Source organism: Choloepus didactylus, chromosome 4 (assembly GCF_015220235.1).
Source record: "Choloepus didactylus isolate mChoDid1 chromosome 4, mChoDid1.pri, whole genome shotgun sequence".
NCBI classification, from domain to species: Eukaryota; Metazoa; Chordata; class Mammalia; order Pilosa; family Megalonychidae; genus Choloepus; species Choloepus didactylus.
This window is the reverse complement of record NC_051310.1, coordinates 123190274-123207429: the sequence shown is the minus strand read 5'-3', so window position 1 is coordinate 123207429 and position 17156 is coordinate 123190274. Positions and strand designations below refer to the sequence as shown.

Below are 17156 nucleotides of genomic sequence, written 5' to 3'. Positions count from 1 at the left end.
AGCTATCAGAGAGATGCAAATTAAGACCACAATGAGATACCATCTAACACCGGTTAGAATGGCCTCCATTAAACAAACAGGAAACTACAAATGCTGGAGGGGATGTGGAGAAATTGGAACTCTTATTCATTGTTGGTGGGACTGTATAATGGTTCAGCCACTCTGGAAGTCAGTCTGGCAGTTCCTTAGAAAACTACATATAGAGTTACCATTCGATCCAGCGATTACACTTCTCGGTATATACCCGGAAGATCGGAAAGCAGTGACACGAACAGATATCTGCACGCCAATGTTCATAGCAGCATTATTCACAATTGCCAAGAGATGGAAACAACCCAAATGTCCTTCAACAGATGAGTGGATAAATAAAATGTGGTATATACACACGATGGAATACTACGCGGCAGTAAGAAGGAACGATCTCGTGAAACATATGACAACATGGATGAACCCTGAAGACATAATGCTGAGCGAAATAAGCCAGGCACAAAAAGAGAAATATTATATGCTACCACTAATGTGAACTTTGAAAAATGTAAAACAAATGGTTTATAATGTAGAATGTAGGGGAACTAGCAGTAGAGAGCAATTAAGTAAGGGTAACAATAATCCAAGAAGAACAGATAAGCTATTTAACGTTCTGGGGATGCCCAGGAATGACTATGGTCTGTTAATTTCTGATGGGTATAGTAGGAACAAGTTCACAGAAATGTTGCTATATTAGGTAACTTTCTTGGGGTAAAGTAGGAACATGCTGGAAGTTAAGCAGTTATCTTAGGTTAGTTGTCTGTTTCTTACTCCTTTGTTATGGTCTCTTTGAAATGTTCTTTTATTGTATGTTTGTTTTCTTTTTAACTTTTTTTTCATACAGTTGATTGAAAAAAGAAGGGAAAGTTAAAAAAAAAAAAAAGAAAAACAAGGAAAATAGATGTAGTGCCCCCTTGAGGAGCCTGTGGAGAATGCAGGGGTATTCGCCTACCCCACCTCCATGGTTGCTAACATGACCACAGACATAGGGGACTGGTGGTTTGATGGGTTGAGCCCTCTACCATAGGTTTTACCCTTGGGAAGACGGTTGCTGCAAAGACAGGCTAGGCCTCCCTATGGTTGTGCCTAAGAGCCTCCTCCCGAATGCCTCTTTGTTGCTCAGATGTGGCCCTCTCTCTCTGGCTAAGCCAACTTGAAAGGTGAAATCACTGCCCTCCCCCCTACGTGGGATCAGACACCCAGGGGAGTGAATCTCCCTGGCAACATGGAATATGACTCCCGGGGAGGAATGTAGACCTGGCATCGTGGGACGGAGAACATCTTCTTGACCAAAAGGGGGATGTGAAAGGAAATGAAATAAGCTTCAGTGGCACAGAGATTCCAAAAGGAGCCGGGAGGTCACTCTGGTGGGCGCTCTTACGCACACTTTAGACAACCCTTTTTAGGTTCTGAAGAATTGGGGTAGCTGGTGGTGGATACCTGAAACTATCAAACTACAACCCAGAACCCATGAATCTCGAAGACAGTTGTATAAAAATGTAGCTTATGAGGGGTGACAATGGGATTGGGAAAGCCATAAGGACCACACTCCACTTTGTCTAGTTTATGCATGGATCAGTAGAAAAATAGCGGAAGGAAACAAACAGACAAAGGTACCCAGTGTTCTTTTTTACTTCAATTGCTCTTTTTCACTCTAATTATTATTCTTGTTATTTTTGTGTGTGTGCTAATGAAGGTGTCAGGGATTGATTTAGGTGATGAATGTACAAGTATGTAATGGTACTGTGAACAATCAAAAGTGCGATTTGTTTTGTATGACTGCGTGGTGTGTGACTATATCTCAATAAAATGAAGATAAAAAAAAAATTAAAAAAAAAAAAAGCCTATGGAGCAGACCTGATCCCAACCCAGTTTGTAACTAAGCCCAGCCTAGATCAGTCAAATCCCAGCAGACCTCAAGAGGGATAAGCAAGACATAAGTGCTTATTGCTATATGCCCCTTGAGTGGTCTCTTAAAAAAAAAAAAAAAAAAAAAAAAAAAAAGCAGGTGTAGCCTCATATTTGCTTCTGCTCTCAATCTATTTGGATAAGTTGTTTTGGTTGAAGTATATAAAGTAAATCTGGCATCACAAGGATAAGGAGTTGAAAAGGGAGTATTTTAATAGCTTTTTATGATTACTAGAAATTCTTTGATATTAAATCAAACCTCAAGAGTTGGTAATTTCTTAAAGGTTTGTTGCAATGTGGAATGATACTGAACTTTCTGTACTCTGTTCCATTAAAATCATTGGTCTATCTTACTCTTTAAATGGATCTTTTAGCCATGCGTGATTTTGAAACACCATGCATTGGTTATCTAAAAAATATTGATTTCAATGAATTATGAAGATTTTTTTAAATGTTGACAGAGTTCATTATACAATATCAAAAAATCATACTCACTAATATCACCACCAACCTCATCCGAAAAGTCTTTTAGTACTGGGAAGCTGTCAAGACCCTGATGGCAGATACAAGTTTTCCAAATTCTAATGTTTGCTTGAAAATGCAAATTTTATCATTGGCAAGATATACAATCAGTTGTTTTCTTTGAAGTAATAGCCACACTTCGTTTAATTTTGAGGACATGTCTGCCAAACACTCAAGAATGAATACCTGTGTTGTGGACAGACTCTAAAGTGGTCTCCATAATCCCCATCTCCTAGTATTCATGCCCTTCTGTGATCCTTTCCCTCTGCGTGTGGATGCGACCTAGGACTGTTTCTAACCAACAGAATACAACAAAGGTGTCAAGATATCCATGATTGCATGTATGTATGTGATTATACTGAGTAAGGCTGTAATGCCCAGCTTGCTGAAAACTCTCTCTCCCCCTTATGGCTTTCAGGAAGCAAGCAGCCACGCTGGGAGGGCCCACATGGCAAGGAGCCAAGCAAGAGCCAGCAAGATACCGAGTCTCTCAGTCCAACAGCCAACAAGGAATTAAATGCTGCTCACAACCACATGAACTTTGAAGAAGCAAATACTTCCCCAGTCAAGCCTCAAGCAGTGTCAGGGCCCACTTGAATGCATACTTATGAGACACTAAAGCAGAGGACCCAGGTAAGCCAAGACCTGATGCCTTGGCCCACAGAAACAATGAGATAATACATGTGTTGTTTTAAGCTGCTAAGTTTGTGGTAATACTGTTACATAGAAATAAATAACTAATACACTGTGCTTTGTCTATTAGTCATTCTTTCAAGGGAAAACAGTGTTCTATTAAAAAAAAAAAAAAACATGTAGTTCAGCTCACAACTCAGACAAGCACACAAGTGCTTTTTCTCAAGACATCCATCCATCATACTACAAACACGTTTCATGTGTACTACTCATTTCATAACATGGAATATTAAAAAAAGATGTATTAAAGGACAGAGTTAACAAAATGAATAACTATGAAGAATTTCAAGGAAATTCTTGAAGAAAACTGGAATTTTTTTACTTTGAGTACAGAGTGGTGACTAACACAAAACCTAACAGCATAGTTTGGTGCCACTGCCTTGATTCATACAAAGTCACCAGCAGTTTAACCAGTTTTTTCTGCATCATCAGTTCAAAAGTCAACAAAATGAAAAGCGAAATAGTGTCTTAGTATTCCTATGATAGTAATTTCAAACTCGTGGACCTCTGAAAGAATCCCAAGGAGCCTCAGAGGACTACAGACTATACTTTCAGAACTGTTGCTCTCAGGAAACACTTCCATTTTTTTTAAGTATGCATTTCTATACAACATATATGTATGTATGTATGTATGTATGTATGTATGTATGTATGTATCTATGTGGGTATATACAAATACAAATTAAAAACCATAGGTTAGCCTGGATTGAAATCCCAGATCCACCACTGGCAAGCCATGTGACCTTGAATGACCAATTTAACCCTCTGGGTGCAGTTTCCTCAACTATGAAATGGGGATAATAAGAGTGCCTAACTCATAGGGATGTTATAAGAATTAAATGAGATTAGTTTACATAAGCTTTTAACACAAAACCTTGCACATATTAACTGCTCCATAACTGTTAACTATTACCGTTATCTATTACTTCTATTATGAGTTTTTAAAGCAAACTAAGCTATGAAGGTATATTTTCAGAATAAAGAGCTACAATAGCCCTGAACAACTTTCCCAATTAAGAATATCTGGCCCAATTTAAGATATTACTGTATTATCCATTACTGATCATACTTTTATTCATGTCTTGATCACATCATTTTGAATACTATACCTATTTAATTTAAGCATATTCCCTGCTTTATTAACAAGTTGGGTAGTTAGTTCCTGTAGTTACTACTTTGGGTATAGGTCGAGCTATTATAAAGATAGTAATCTTTCTGATGCTGATTATGCTTCCACTGGAATGCTAACTACCTATGACAGCCCAGAATTTCAACTGAATATTGTTTGTATTGATAAATAATATCCACTATATTCCTGAGCTGACTGTGTAGTTTCAGAAACACTTACAGGTTTAGACAAAGGCTGAACAATAACAGAACTATCTGAAGATCTAGATTCAGGATGAAAATTTACGGGTGAGGCAGCCACTGGATTTGATGTTGGGTTCGTATAGCGTTGACTTGCAGGCTTGAATGCAGCAGTAACACCTGTATTTTAAAATTACACAATATATTGAATACATTTCTATAAAATCAATTGTATCAAAATACATCACTTTAAAATTAAACTAGTACAATAATACTGTACCTCGGTTGAGTGCGCCATTCTTTATTCCCCTTGAATACGAGCTGGGGTTAACTCTGTTCAAAATATCTACAAAACAATTATTTTAAAATTCATTGTTTGAATTAAATATTTATTAAGATAATACACTCATTATATTTAATATAAATTATTAAACAGATTCCAAGATGGAGTATATAAATTATCACTGATTTATCCATCAAGAATTTGTAAATAAACACAAACTTATTTAGTGTATTCTGACATTTTAAGCAAAGTACTCCAGACCCTTCCTGTTCTCCACTTCTGGGACTAAGGGGAGTTAAAAATAAACAAACAAACAGATGAACAGGCTACTCAACTCTACTGAAAGCTATGATTTCCAATCTCAGAAGGACTCCAATGATACCAGGTAATCTTCCCTTTTCATACATCTGATATTTTGCCTCTCACCTCCTGCCACAAGTCTCCATCACATCTCTACCCTAATTCTCAAGTTCTTACTCACCTCCCATACTCCCCCTCATCTCCATCTTCTTACAGAGAAATAAGGACATCAAGAACACAAAAGAAAATCCACAAGTTTTGCCACTAGAAACTGTATGTTATAAAACCTGGTTTCACTGAAAGTAATTGCTTACTTGAAATTGCTGGTTTTGAGCTTGTTATCTCTCCCACAAAGATTGGTTCGTCGTCGTCATCATCTTCAACTTCTTTTACTTTCTTCTGCCATGGTTCCAGCTCTTCTTCTTCACATTCCATAAAGAGTTCTGCCATTTTTGAATGATCTGATGTTCAAAAGGAGAGAAGCAAATCTTATTTTTAGAAAGAAAACTACATATATTTTGCAAAACATAGTATGATATTTATGATGTATTTTAATAATCCTAATAAGAATTTGACTGGATACTGTGTAGTAAGTACATGATAGCAATTGTAAGAAACTCAGAGCTCACTCTGTAAAATCTGAACTAGTAAAATTGAGACAGATTAGACAGATTAGATAGGATGAAAGATAGATATTGGATGACAGTAGTTATTTACAGCGGAAGAAAATCTGGGATCAAATCCAATCAAAGTAACTTTCAGTCATATGACTGGAATATGATTATGTCTATGAAAAGGAATGTACCTAACCATTATCTGAAGAAAAATGTATTAACAAAAGGGAGATAAACTGAAAAGAACTGGCAACAGGTGGGAGATATACTAGAAAAACTGAACCAGATTTAAGGATGCTAGGCATGGAGTGAAGCAGCATTGTGGTACTAGACTGAAAAGGGGAATTAAGTGAGACTTATTCCATCCTGGACAAATTAGATGTTTCTCACCTGAAGAAACTGACTAAAGAACACATGATGAGTGTACATTATCCTTTAAGTTCCAACCAAGCACACAGAGCTCCTAGGAAGCATTTTAGTGTTTTTCTCTTAAATATGGATGGACAAAAATAGGCACCAAAAATTTGAGGAAAACCTCTAATGTGAAATAAAACAGATGAAATGATCTTTGAAAAAGAGACAATACAGAGGGCAAGAAAAATATTAGAGAAAATATAATTAGTATCTTCAGAGATATAAGATGAGAAAGAATTTTATAAAGAGCACCATTCAAAAAAAACAAAAATGGCTGCTGGATTAAAAATCTAATAGTCAAAAGTTTAAAATTCAGTAAAAGAAAAAAATCGAAAGCTAAATTTGAATAAATATGCCCTCAAAGTAGAACTAAAGGAAAAAAAAAATCAATTTCAAAGGTACAACATAAAACTACTAAAAGTTCCAGAAAAAAACAAAACAAAACAAACAAAAGAAACAGAGAAAAAAGAATAGAGGTTAAGTTATCAAAGTAGTAACACAAGGACATTTCCCAGATCTGAATATAAATCTCTGTGTTGAAAGGCTCACAGGCCCCAGCATAACAATCAAGAAAAAGCCTATACCAAGACATAGCATCCAAACTCCATGAAACTTCAGAATAACAGAGATAAACAGAATATCCTAAGACCTGCCACAAAGATAAGGAGTAAGAGACAGGGGCAGGTCACATGCAACCGATCAAGAATAAGAACAGAAACTAAAAGACAATAAATAATGCATTCAAAATTATTATTATCAAAAATAATTTTCAACCTAGAATTCTATACACAGTCAAACTTTTTATTAAGAGTGAAGGCAGAATAAAGACCAGCCACATTACACAAGATTTACTTCCCAGGCACCCTTTCTCAAGAAGCTACTGCAGAATCCCCCAAAACATGACACTTAATTAAGAAAAAAGGGAAGACACAGGATGCAGAAACATGGCACTCAACATAATATAAAACCCCAAGACTACAGAAGTTCAGCAAGCCTAGAGAACAACCAAACCAGACTGGATCGGGAAAACAGGACTTCCAGGAGAAATGTCAACAATAACGGCAAAAAAAAAAATTACAAATTAAACTCTTCAATTTCCTAACAAGTTTTACTATGGAGAAAACAGAATTGAGATACTGAGAGCCTAATGAAAAGTGTGGGAAGCCTTGACTAAAGATTTTAAAAAAACTTAGCAAATGAAAAATAAGAAAATTATCAAATACAGGATAAACTGGAGAAAAAGGAAGGAGGGAAGGAGGGAGGGAGAAAAAGGGAAATATTTCCACAAAATTTTAGTAACATACTACCATGCTCGTCAGTGAAAATATTTATTATGATCATCATAATGAAAACATCGAATATGGATTTAACCAAAAATTGAGATGACTACACTGGGGGATACTTGAAAGGAATGGGTAGGTATAAGAAAGCTAAAATCCTCATCATCCATGACAGAATATTAATGATTATGGTGATAGAAAAATTAAAAATATTATTATATAATGATTATATAATTATTATATATAATATATAATTATTACATGCTATATAATATAAAATCATTACATATTATTACTAATATTAATAATATTAGAAAATGGCTAAAATTGGTGATTTAAGAGACAGCAATATATATACATACACACATACACACATATATAATATAGAAATATGGAAATAATTATTAGAAAAATAGCCAAACAATTTCAAGTAGATGCACTGAAAAAACAGGTGGTATACGATACACGCCAGAGTGATATGGACAAAGAGTACAAGTGTATTTGCGGGGCCCCAGAGGAACTGGGGAGAAATGTGGAAATGTTGGACTTCCCCATCTGGGTTATTGTTGATTCTCCCACAAACATTGAGGACTACCAATTTAGTGGGCCAAGCTCTTGATCTGGGGGCTTTCCCTTGTGAGGCTAGTTGCTGTAAGGGAGAGACTAAGCCTACTTATAATTGTGCCTAGGAGCCCTCCCCACCCCGAGAGTCTCTTTGTTGCTCAGATGTGGCCCCCTCTCTCTCTAGGCCCACTCGGCAGGTGAACTCACTGCCCTCCCCCCTATGTGGGACACAACACCCAAGGATGTAAAACCCCCTTACAACACAGGAAACGACTCATGGAGATGAGCCTAGACCCAGCAGTATGCAATTGAGAGGAATTTCTTGACCAAAAGGGGGCTGAGAGATTTCAAATGGAGTTGAGAGATCACTCTGGAGGGTATTCTTATGCACTAAACAGATATCACTTTTTAGTTTTTAGTGTGCTGGAATGGTTAGAGGGAAATACCTAAAGCTATCAAACTGCAACTCAGTGACCTTGATTCTTGAAGACAATTGTAAAACTATGTAGCTTGCATAGTGTGACTGTGTGATTGTGAAAAACTTGTGGCTCACACTCCCTTTATTCAGTGTATGGACAGATGAGTGGAAAAATGGGGACAAAAATTAGATGAAGCATAGGGTGGGATGGAAGGGATGGAAAGATTTAGGTTTTCTATTTTTTTTTTTTATTTTGGAACAAGGAAAAGGTTCAAAAATTGATTCTGGTAATGAATATACAACTGTATCATGGTGCTGTGAATAACTACACTGTGGATGACTGTAGGGTATGTGAATATATCTCAAACTGTAATGGAGAGGAGAAGAGGAATGGGATGTTTTGGATGTTCTTTTTTATTTTAATCTTTATTTTTTGGATAATGAAAATGTTCAGAGTTTGTGGTGATGAATACACAAGTATACGACGATACTGTGAACAACTGATTGTACACTTTGAATGACTGTATGTTATGTGATTACACCACAATAAAATTGCATTAAAAAATAGGGGGTATAAAGACCTCATCAAAACACACATATGCATATACACACCCTTCAAGAAACTTCAGTTAAGCAATTTCGAGCCTTTTCAAATTGTCTGACTCCTTAAGCTATGTGCATGTATTGTTTTAAGAAAAAGAAGAAATAGTATTGAGCACCTAAAGTAATAGCAAAAAGGGGGACACAAGTGGTGCTTAACTAGATACATGGAGTGAGACAGGAGACAGAAGGTAGACCAAAAAAAAAAAAAAAAAAAAAAAAAAATCCAGGTGTAGACAACAATATCTCTAATTCATCTTTCAAATGAAGCAATGTCTAAAGGTAATTTTTTATTATAGTAAAGTAACGCCATTTCTACTTTTGATGCGAAATTAAGACAATGTTCTTACTAGTCTTAAAAGATACAAATTGAAACCATACTTCGGGGATGGTATACAAAGGACCTTAACAAATTAGCTGTCCTTTTATAATTTTTTTAGTTTTAATATCCCCTTCTATAAAGGTATGCCACAAATCATTTCTGGCCTAATACTGTTTAAATGTTTAGTAGTACATCTACCAAAAAAAGAAAAAAAAGGTGTTCCCATATTCCCAAATGTCATCAATATCATGACCTGACTCCTTTCTAACCATTTATTTTTCACTATTTACACATTATTCTTCAAGTCAAATAATTCAAAATACAATTTTTCATTGGCAATTAATAGTTCAGCATTTGCATATTTTAAATACTCAAAAACACCATCCTCACTGCATGCCTCAGAGTCATTATCCATATTGCCTCTTCCACCCGAAAAATCCCTCCTAACTTTATCGTGTATCTATCATTCCCGCATAGAGGAAAGAGCATGAATTTGACATCAAACTGAATAGCTCAAATTTTATTGTACTATTTCTAATCATCTGACTCTGGAGAAATTACTTAAATCTACTTTCCTCATCTATAATATAGATACACTACCTAATGGAAGTGTTACTCAGATTCAAGAAAATGCCAGTGAAGTTTCTAACTTCAAGTAGATAACCAACAAAATATTAGTTCCTTGCCCCTTCCTAATTCTTGAGTCAATTACAACTTCCTCAATAAATCATTAGCCCTTACTTTTAATTCTGAACTGCTCTGACCATCTACATCATTACACAGTTCAAGATAATATATATATACATATATTTAAAATCTCAGACTGCTTCTTCAGGTGTCTTAATATTGTATGTCCAACTCCAAATTAAGCTCTTTGAGAGTGAAGAACAATTTAAGGCCCTTAAAAGTGAAGAACAAGCTAAGCTCCGTGAGAGTGTATTTCCCCATACATATAGCAGTCTATTGGAGGCACATAATATATGATAATCTATGGGCTAGGAAACTACGTGAAGACAGACAATGCCTAATTTTAAAAAATAGGGAGACCCGTGTATATTGATAATAAAAGGATAATTTATAACCAGTTGGTCTGCAAAGGTCTTCCTCATTCTTTTTAACAGTGCACTGCCATATCAATATGTCTGGCATATATTGTTGACAATACAATTTTAAAAGGCACATAATAGCATATATAATATGATCATTTTAGAAATAATTTATTTTAAAAAAAAGTATGTGATTATGTATACCAAACTGATAATAGTAGTTATCTCTGGGAATAGGAGGGAAACACTTCATTTCTACCTTACTTACTTTTTATATTATTTTTTACTAAGAGCATTTGTTACTTTTTATAACTTTAGACATTTTTGGTTTTCAAAAAATGTGCCCATCACTCACTTTTTCTCCCGAAGTAAAGTTATCAGTAGAAAAACCACACAAGCTAGTATCAGTTGTGGCAGTAACACTTACTTTTTGGTTGAAAAGGGTTGTCGCCCATCAAGTTGCAGAGTTGACTTTCTGTTAAATGTCACCTAAGTACTAACACATGACATCAGTCAATTTTATGAGTCACTTTAAGTAACACCAATTATTAAAACATGAAACTTGAGATTCAGAAATACTTGGATCTAATTTTGATCTCCTTCAAACTCACCATGTGACTCCAGACAAGGCAGTTAGTTATGCCTCAATTTTCATTCCTATGAAATAAAGACACCTACTATTAGGTTGGTTTTCATTAACTTAAATGTATATATTTAAACTTTTTTCCTATAAATACCTCAATTTTTAAGTTTGAGATACACATATAACTTACTTTTCATAACTGGTTCACTCCTGAATGAACCCAAATTTAGTAAATAAAATGATGACTTTTAAGCACTTACTACTTGAAGAAATCTGATGAATTATTAAATTACAAATAATTTTTAAAGCATCCTTTTGTAAAAATGAGTAATCACCTCGTATCTATTTTAATAAATCTGACTTTCCAAATGCTAAGCAACATTAACTTTAACTACTCTTCACATTTCAGAAATAAATATAATTATTTCTGTAAGAAAACATAATTTTAAATAAATTTTAGTTTATATTTTCTGGTTTCTTAATTCTAAAAATTAACAGAGAATTAGTTGAGTACATGTCATAGATTATCTCACTCAAAAAATAATTACTGTTGCCTTCTGTACAGAAAGTAATGCGCAAAGTCCTAGGGAAACAACAAGATGAATAACTTCCCATCAGAAGTTTTAAATCTAGTAAATCTATTCTTTGGGCTTAAAAAAAAGCTGCTGGGTTAAAAATTATCAAAAAAACACTGGACCTCTTTATATAAAACAAGAATTTGTCTTCTGGATTCACACACACACAAAACCATAAATTTTGCAAAATAAATAAGCTTTTTAAAAAACTTTCATTTATAAAGCAAAACAAGGTTAAAAAAAAAGACATCAGAAACCTTAAATATTGGGATATATAGCTAATTCAGTCTTCACATTCCTCTTTTCCTCAGACTTCCAAAAGCAAGCTTTCCTGCTTTTTCCATTTCTAAATTATTTGTACTGAATTAGTCCAAAGGGGGAAAAAATACTTGAACTACAGAAGTTATTGCCATAAATGTCTGAATTATTATCACAAGAGTTTCTAGTGAAACATGTGTAAGTAAATTCCCCTGGTTCTTAGGTCTGACTATATAAATCTCTAAATCAATTGTTTGAATACTAGTAGCTTGTCCCTAAACCATGCATATGTCAAATAGATAAGTACATGACAATTCTAGCGCTACATTAAGGATCTATGGGTACCAAGAATACAGAGTATTTTTGAAGAGCCACAATTACACGGCTTATGAGATTCATACATAATACTTTTATTAAATAATGTATAACTACCTATTGGCAAAATACCCTAATACTCAATCCAACCAACTAATGACCTGTCTATGTGAACAAGTCATCTCCATTGCTTATGACATAGAGATGGCTTTAAGATAATCTATTTCAAAAGCCTAAAGCCCATAGCAGCCCTCAAGGAACTTCAAATGGGCCATTCACAAACATAATAAAAAGTAATAAATTCTCAGATGCAATTAGAACCATAACTACAATCTAAAGATGTCTTATCCAATCAAGTTGCCACTAGCCACATATGACCATTTAGATTTAAATTACTTAAAATTAGATAAAATTTAAAATTCAGTTCCTCAGTTACACTAGGCACATATCAAGTGCTCAAAAGCCATGTAGGCATTCAAATATACTCCTCTTTATTCTCTAATAAGAGAAAAGATTAAGCAATTCTACAAGCCACAAATGCAGCGTCTGCACATAAGAAACACTAAGCTAGAAGCTAGGAGAACTAAGTCATCGTTCCAGCATTGCCACAACCTTCAGCCAAGTTACCTTACAATTCTGGGTCTCTGGCTATTACTTCACCAAAATAATTTCTAAGGTTTTTAATTCAGCTCTAAAAATATGTGGCTGTATATTTTAAAAATTTATTAACCATAACCAGCACAACTTGGTGAAGAATAAATGTAGGGTTCAAATTTTAGCTCAACCTCTTTTTAACTGTAGACGTAGGGCACTACTGATATATAGATTAGACGGATACATAGATAAAAAGAAAGAACAGTACTTATCTCATAGGATTATAATAAAAGTTAAATGAGATAATATATGTGAACCAATTAGTAATTAACTCAGCAAACACTTAATAAGCCTTAACTATTATTAACTCTGGGAAAAATCCCATTTTGAAAACTTTAAGAACTGATCCCAATTCTGTCATCATACTGGAATTTATGCGCTATCAGATGGGTATTTAGAAATCATTTTGTTATATACGATCTTTATTACAGTAGTACTTCTCATAAACTTCAGCTTTATAATTATACTTTCTGGAACATGTCTGTCAAACCTACACCACCATACTCTTATCTTTTTTAAAAAGCATTTAAAACTAGCTAAAACACATACACACAAATGTGTAAAACCTTCATATAAACATAACACATATCTATGATTTGTCAAACTATTAAATTATATGTTGCTAATCTCACAGAATAAAATGAGTATCTACTTCAAATGTACCAACAAGTAAAAACTTAGAGAAAATGTCTTATACTATTTCCATTCAGAAAAAAACCACTACTTCATTTTGCATAAATTCCAGTATTTTTAATTTCTAAAAACCCTCCCTTTTTAAAATGAGTACTTGGTAAGTAGAATACAAAGGGAATGTAAGGAAAATGGATATATTCTTCATCTTCCGAGACCCCATAAATTTGAGACACTCAATGAAATAATACAAGAAACCATACTAAAAAGTTAATCTTTGTTTTCTCTCACTTGAATAAAATAATGCTTTAGCTGGGAGATAGATTCCTAACCAAGAAACTGGCAACATTAAAGCCAGCTGTGACAAAAGGTAACATAAAAGGGAAAACATAAAATAAGAATATAAACACATATTTTATATAGCATATAAAATAAATTTGTCTCACAAATTTAGCCTGAGACACTTCAGTAATAACAGGCAGAAACACCTTTATCAAAGCTCCAGAAAACAGATAAAAGATTACAGTAACAGGGAAGGTGCCAAATCAAGAAAAAGGCATCTTAAAAACAATATGGGGACCACGCCATTCACGATGGTGAAGTGAGATACAATTAGGTCTCCATCCCCTCATAGAAGATTTGAGCAACAAGCAAGAACTGGCAGAAAAATCTTTCCCTGGGCTAGAGAAAACAGCTTATGGCTGCAGTAATAGGGTGAGTGCCAAATCAAGAAAAAGGCTACTGTAAAGTGGCAGGATCAGCGATTTCCAGGAAAATGGAGGAATAGGGAAGGAGCTGCAGAACCTATACCTTTCCCAAAAGCAGCAACTAGGCAGGCAGGAACTGTCCAAATCAACTGTTCTGGGGCTTCGGAGACCAGGGGAGTTCTGCACAACGTCCAGGGAAGTATGGGACAAAGAGACTAAGAAATCACGGTCAGAGACTGTGAGTACTTCCATCCACAGCTCCTGGCACGCATCCCTCATCCTTGAGGGAAACAGAAGCGAGTGGTCTGATCCTTGCCTGGCAGGGGGGGGGGCTGCTACAAACTGGGAAAGCCACAGAAGTCCTCCACCCCAAGAATAGAGGGGGACATAGTACAGTTCTGAGCCAGTTACTAGCTGGTAAATTTAGAATGCAGAATACAACTGTTTCAGCCTTTACAGGTCAGACGCCACTGGACACCATTGTTTCGACCACATCAGAGGCAGAACTAGCAAAGGGCCATAGTAGCCTGTCTTTCTAGGGCTGAAAGGAATAGCTTGCCAAAGAGCACTGTGCACTGAGCAGGCCAGGAAGTTCAGCATGGTGATGTGGAAGGAGAAGAGAGGCTTTTTGGAGTCTTTCCTGACACTCTCCCAGGGCTCTTTGGATCTGGTCTGTACCCCCTCGATGGGAACCTGGCTCTGGTTTGGCTGGAAAACCTGAGGAGCCAACTGTCAAAGAAGAGCGTTAATGCAAACCCAATCAACGACAAAATCCTAGACAAGAGAGACATACCAATGTTCTGAACAAGACAATCAAATACCAGATAACAGCAAAAAAGTCACAAGCCATAATAAGACACAGGGAGATACAGCCAGTCAGAGGGACAAATTAAAAAGTCAGGAAGATATAAAACTGGGAACAACTGATCAAAGAAGTTCAAACAATTCTCCCAAATCAATTCAAGGAGATGGCTAAAAAGATAAAGGCTATTAAGAAGACACTAGGGGAAAACCTAAGATGGCGGCTAGGTGAGACAGGGCAAAAAAACACCTCCATAAAAAATACTAGCTAAAAACCAGAAAGTGACCCAGAATACTGGTATCAGCGATGCACCAGCTGGACAAGGTCTGCTAGTACCATAGGGGCCATATACTTGGTGAAAACAGGAGTCTGCATTCTGAAACAAGTGAGTAAGCTGGCTGGGAGACCCGCAGCCGCGCGGCGGTGTGGGGAAGCCAGGGGTTGGCGTTTGGAGACCAACTGGTTCTTTTAAAAAAAAAAAAAAAACGGGAAAAAACCAGGAGCGGCTGCAGTTGTGACAGTGGGAACCACGGAGTAAAACACAGCAAGAGGGAGCTGGGCTGGCCTCTCAGTGTCTGGCCTGGAAGATAGCCCGCTGCAGATACCCTCGGGGACAGGGGAGCAGAGGGGAGAGCTGGAAGCAGAAAGAAACCCCACAGCTTGCAGCTGGCTCCCCGGAGGGCTGGATAAACTCCTGCCTGGGGCTGTCCCCACAGCCCAGAGCCCTGCCAGTTGTCCCAGAGCTGGGAAGGAGGAACTGTGGGGGGGGGGGGGGTTGAGATCTCCCCGTTCAGCCATCTTTGCATCAGACTGGAAGCACCCCAGCACGGCCCAGCGGCCCGGGGCTTCCCTTGAGGGATGGCACGCACTGGTGATGTAGCACAGCATTACCTCAGCAGAGGTGATTGAAGATCACAGCTGAGAAAGGGGGCCCGCCCGGAAAACCCAGGGACACTAAGCCAAGTCCGGTGGTTTGTGGGCCAGTGAGAGAGAGGGTCTGGGGCTGAACTGAAATGAAGGCTTGGACTCTTGCGGCGGCCTTGAATCTCTGGGAACCTGGGGGGTTTGAATATTAAAGCTGCCCTTCCTCCCTGGCCACCCAGACACACACCCCACATTCAGGGTGGTCAACTCCAGCAACACACCCAAACTGAGTTCATCATCTGAACCCCAAAAGAATCATTTCCCCACATACCACAGGGACAAGGTGGAGGAGAACTGACTTGAGGAGTATAGGTGACTCGCAGACGCCATCTACTGGTCAGTTAGAGAAAGTGTATGCCACCAACTTGTAGTTCTGAAAAATTAGATTGGTTATCTTTTTTTTACAACTTGAAAGAACCCTATCAAGCAAAGCAAATGCCAAGAGGCCAAAAACAACAGAAAATCTTAATGCATATGATAAAACCAGACGATATGGAGAACCCAATTCCAAACTCCCAAATCAAAATATCAGAAGAGACACAGTACTTGGCACAATTAATCAAAGAACTACAATCGAGGAACAAAAACATGGCAAAGGATTTAAAGGACATCAAGAAGACCATAGCCCAAGATACAAGCGACATAAAGAAGACCCTAGAAGAGCATAAAGAAGACATTGCAAGAGTAAATAAAAAACAGAAGGTCTTATGGAAATAAAAGAAACTGTTGGCCAAATTAAAAAGACTCTGGATACTCACAACACAAGATTAGAGGAAGTTGAACAACGTCTCAGTGTCCTAGAAGTCCACAGAACAGAAAATGAAAGAACAAAAGAAAGAATGGAGAAAAAAATCGAAAAAATCAAAATGGATCTCAGGGATACGATAGATAAAATTAAACGTCCAAATTTAAGACTCATTGGTGTTCCAGAAGGGGAAGAGAAGCGTAAAGGTCTAGAAAGAGTATTCAAAGAAATTGTTGGGGAAAACTTTCCAAACCTTCTACACAATATAAATACACAAAGCATAATGCCCAGCGAATTCCAAATAGAATAAATCCAAATAAACCCACTCTGAGACATATTCTGATCAGTCTCTCAAATACTGAAGAGAAGGAACAAGTTCTGAAAGCAGGAAGAGAAAAGCTATTCACCACATACAAAGGAAACAACATAAGGCGAAGTTGCGACTACTCAGCGGCCACCATGGAGGTGAGAAGGCAGTGGCATGACATATTTAAAATTCTGAAAGAGAAAAGTTTCCAACCAAGAATACTTTATCAAATTTATCAAATTTGAGGGAGAGCTTAAATTTTTCACAGACAAACAAATGTTGAGAGACTTTGCCAATAAAAGACCTGCCCTACTTCAGATTCTAAAGGGAGCCCTACCGACAGAGAAACAAAGGAGA

At 36.7% G+C, this 17156-nt stretch overlaps 1 protein-coding gene across 1 annotated transcript in view; it reads right to left on the bottom strand.

Moving 5' to 3' along the window:
* The window catches only part of ZNF280D (zinc finger protein 280D), a 166573-nt gene that overhangs the window by 118382 nt on the left and 31035 nt on the right, over window positions 1–17156 (bottom strand). The window contains 5 exon segments of the mRNA XM_037833871.1: window positions 4499–4638; window positions 4739–4804; window positions 5356–5502; window positions 10727–10795; window positions 10911–10956. Of these exon segments, the coding sequence (XP_037689799.1) occupies window positions 4499–4638; window positions 4739–4804; window positions 5356–5502; window positions 10727–10754 (381 nt within the window). The 5' untranslated portion in view covers window positions 10755–10795; window positions 10911–10956.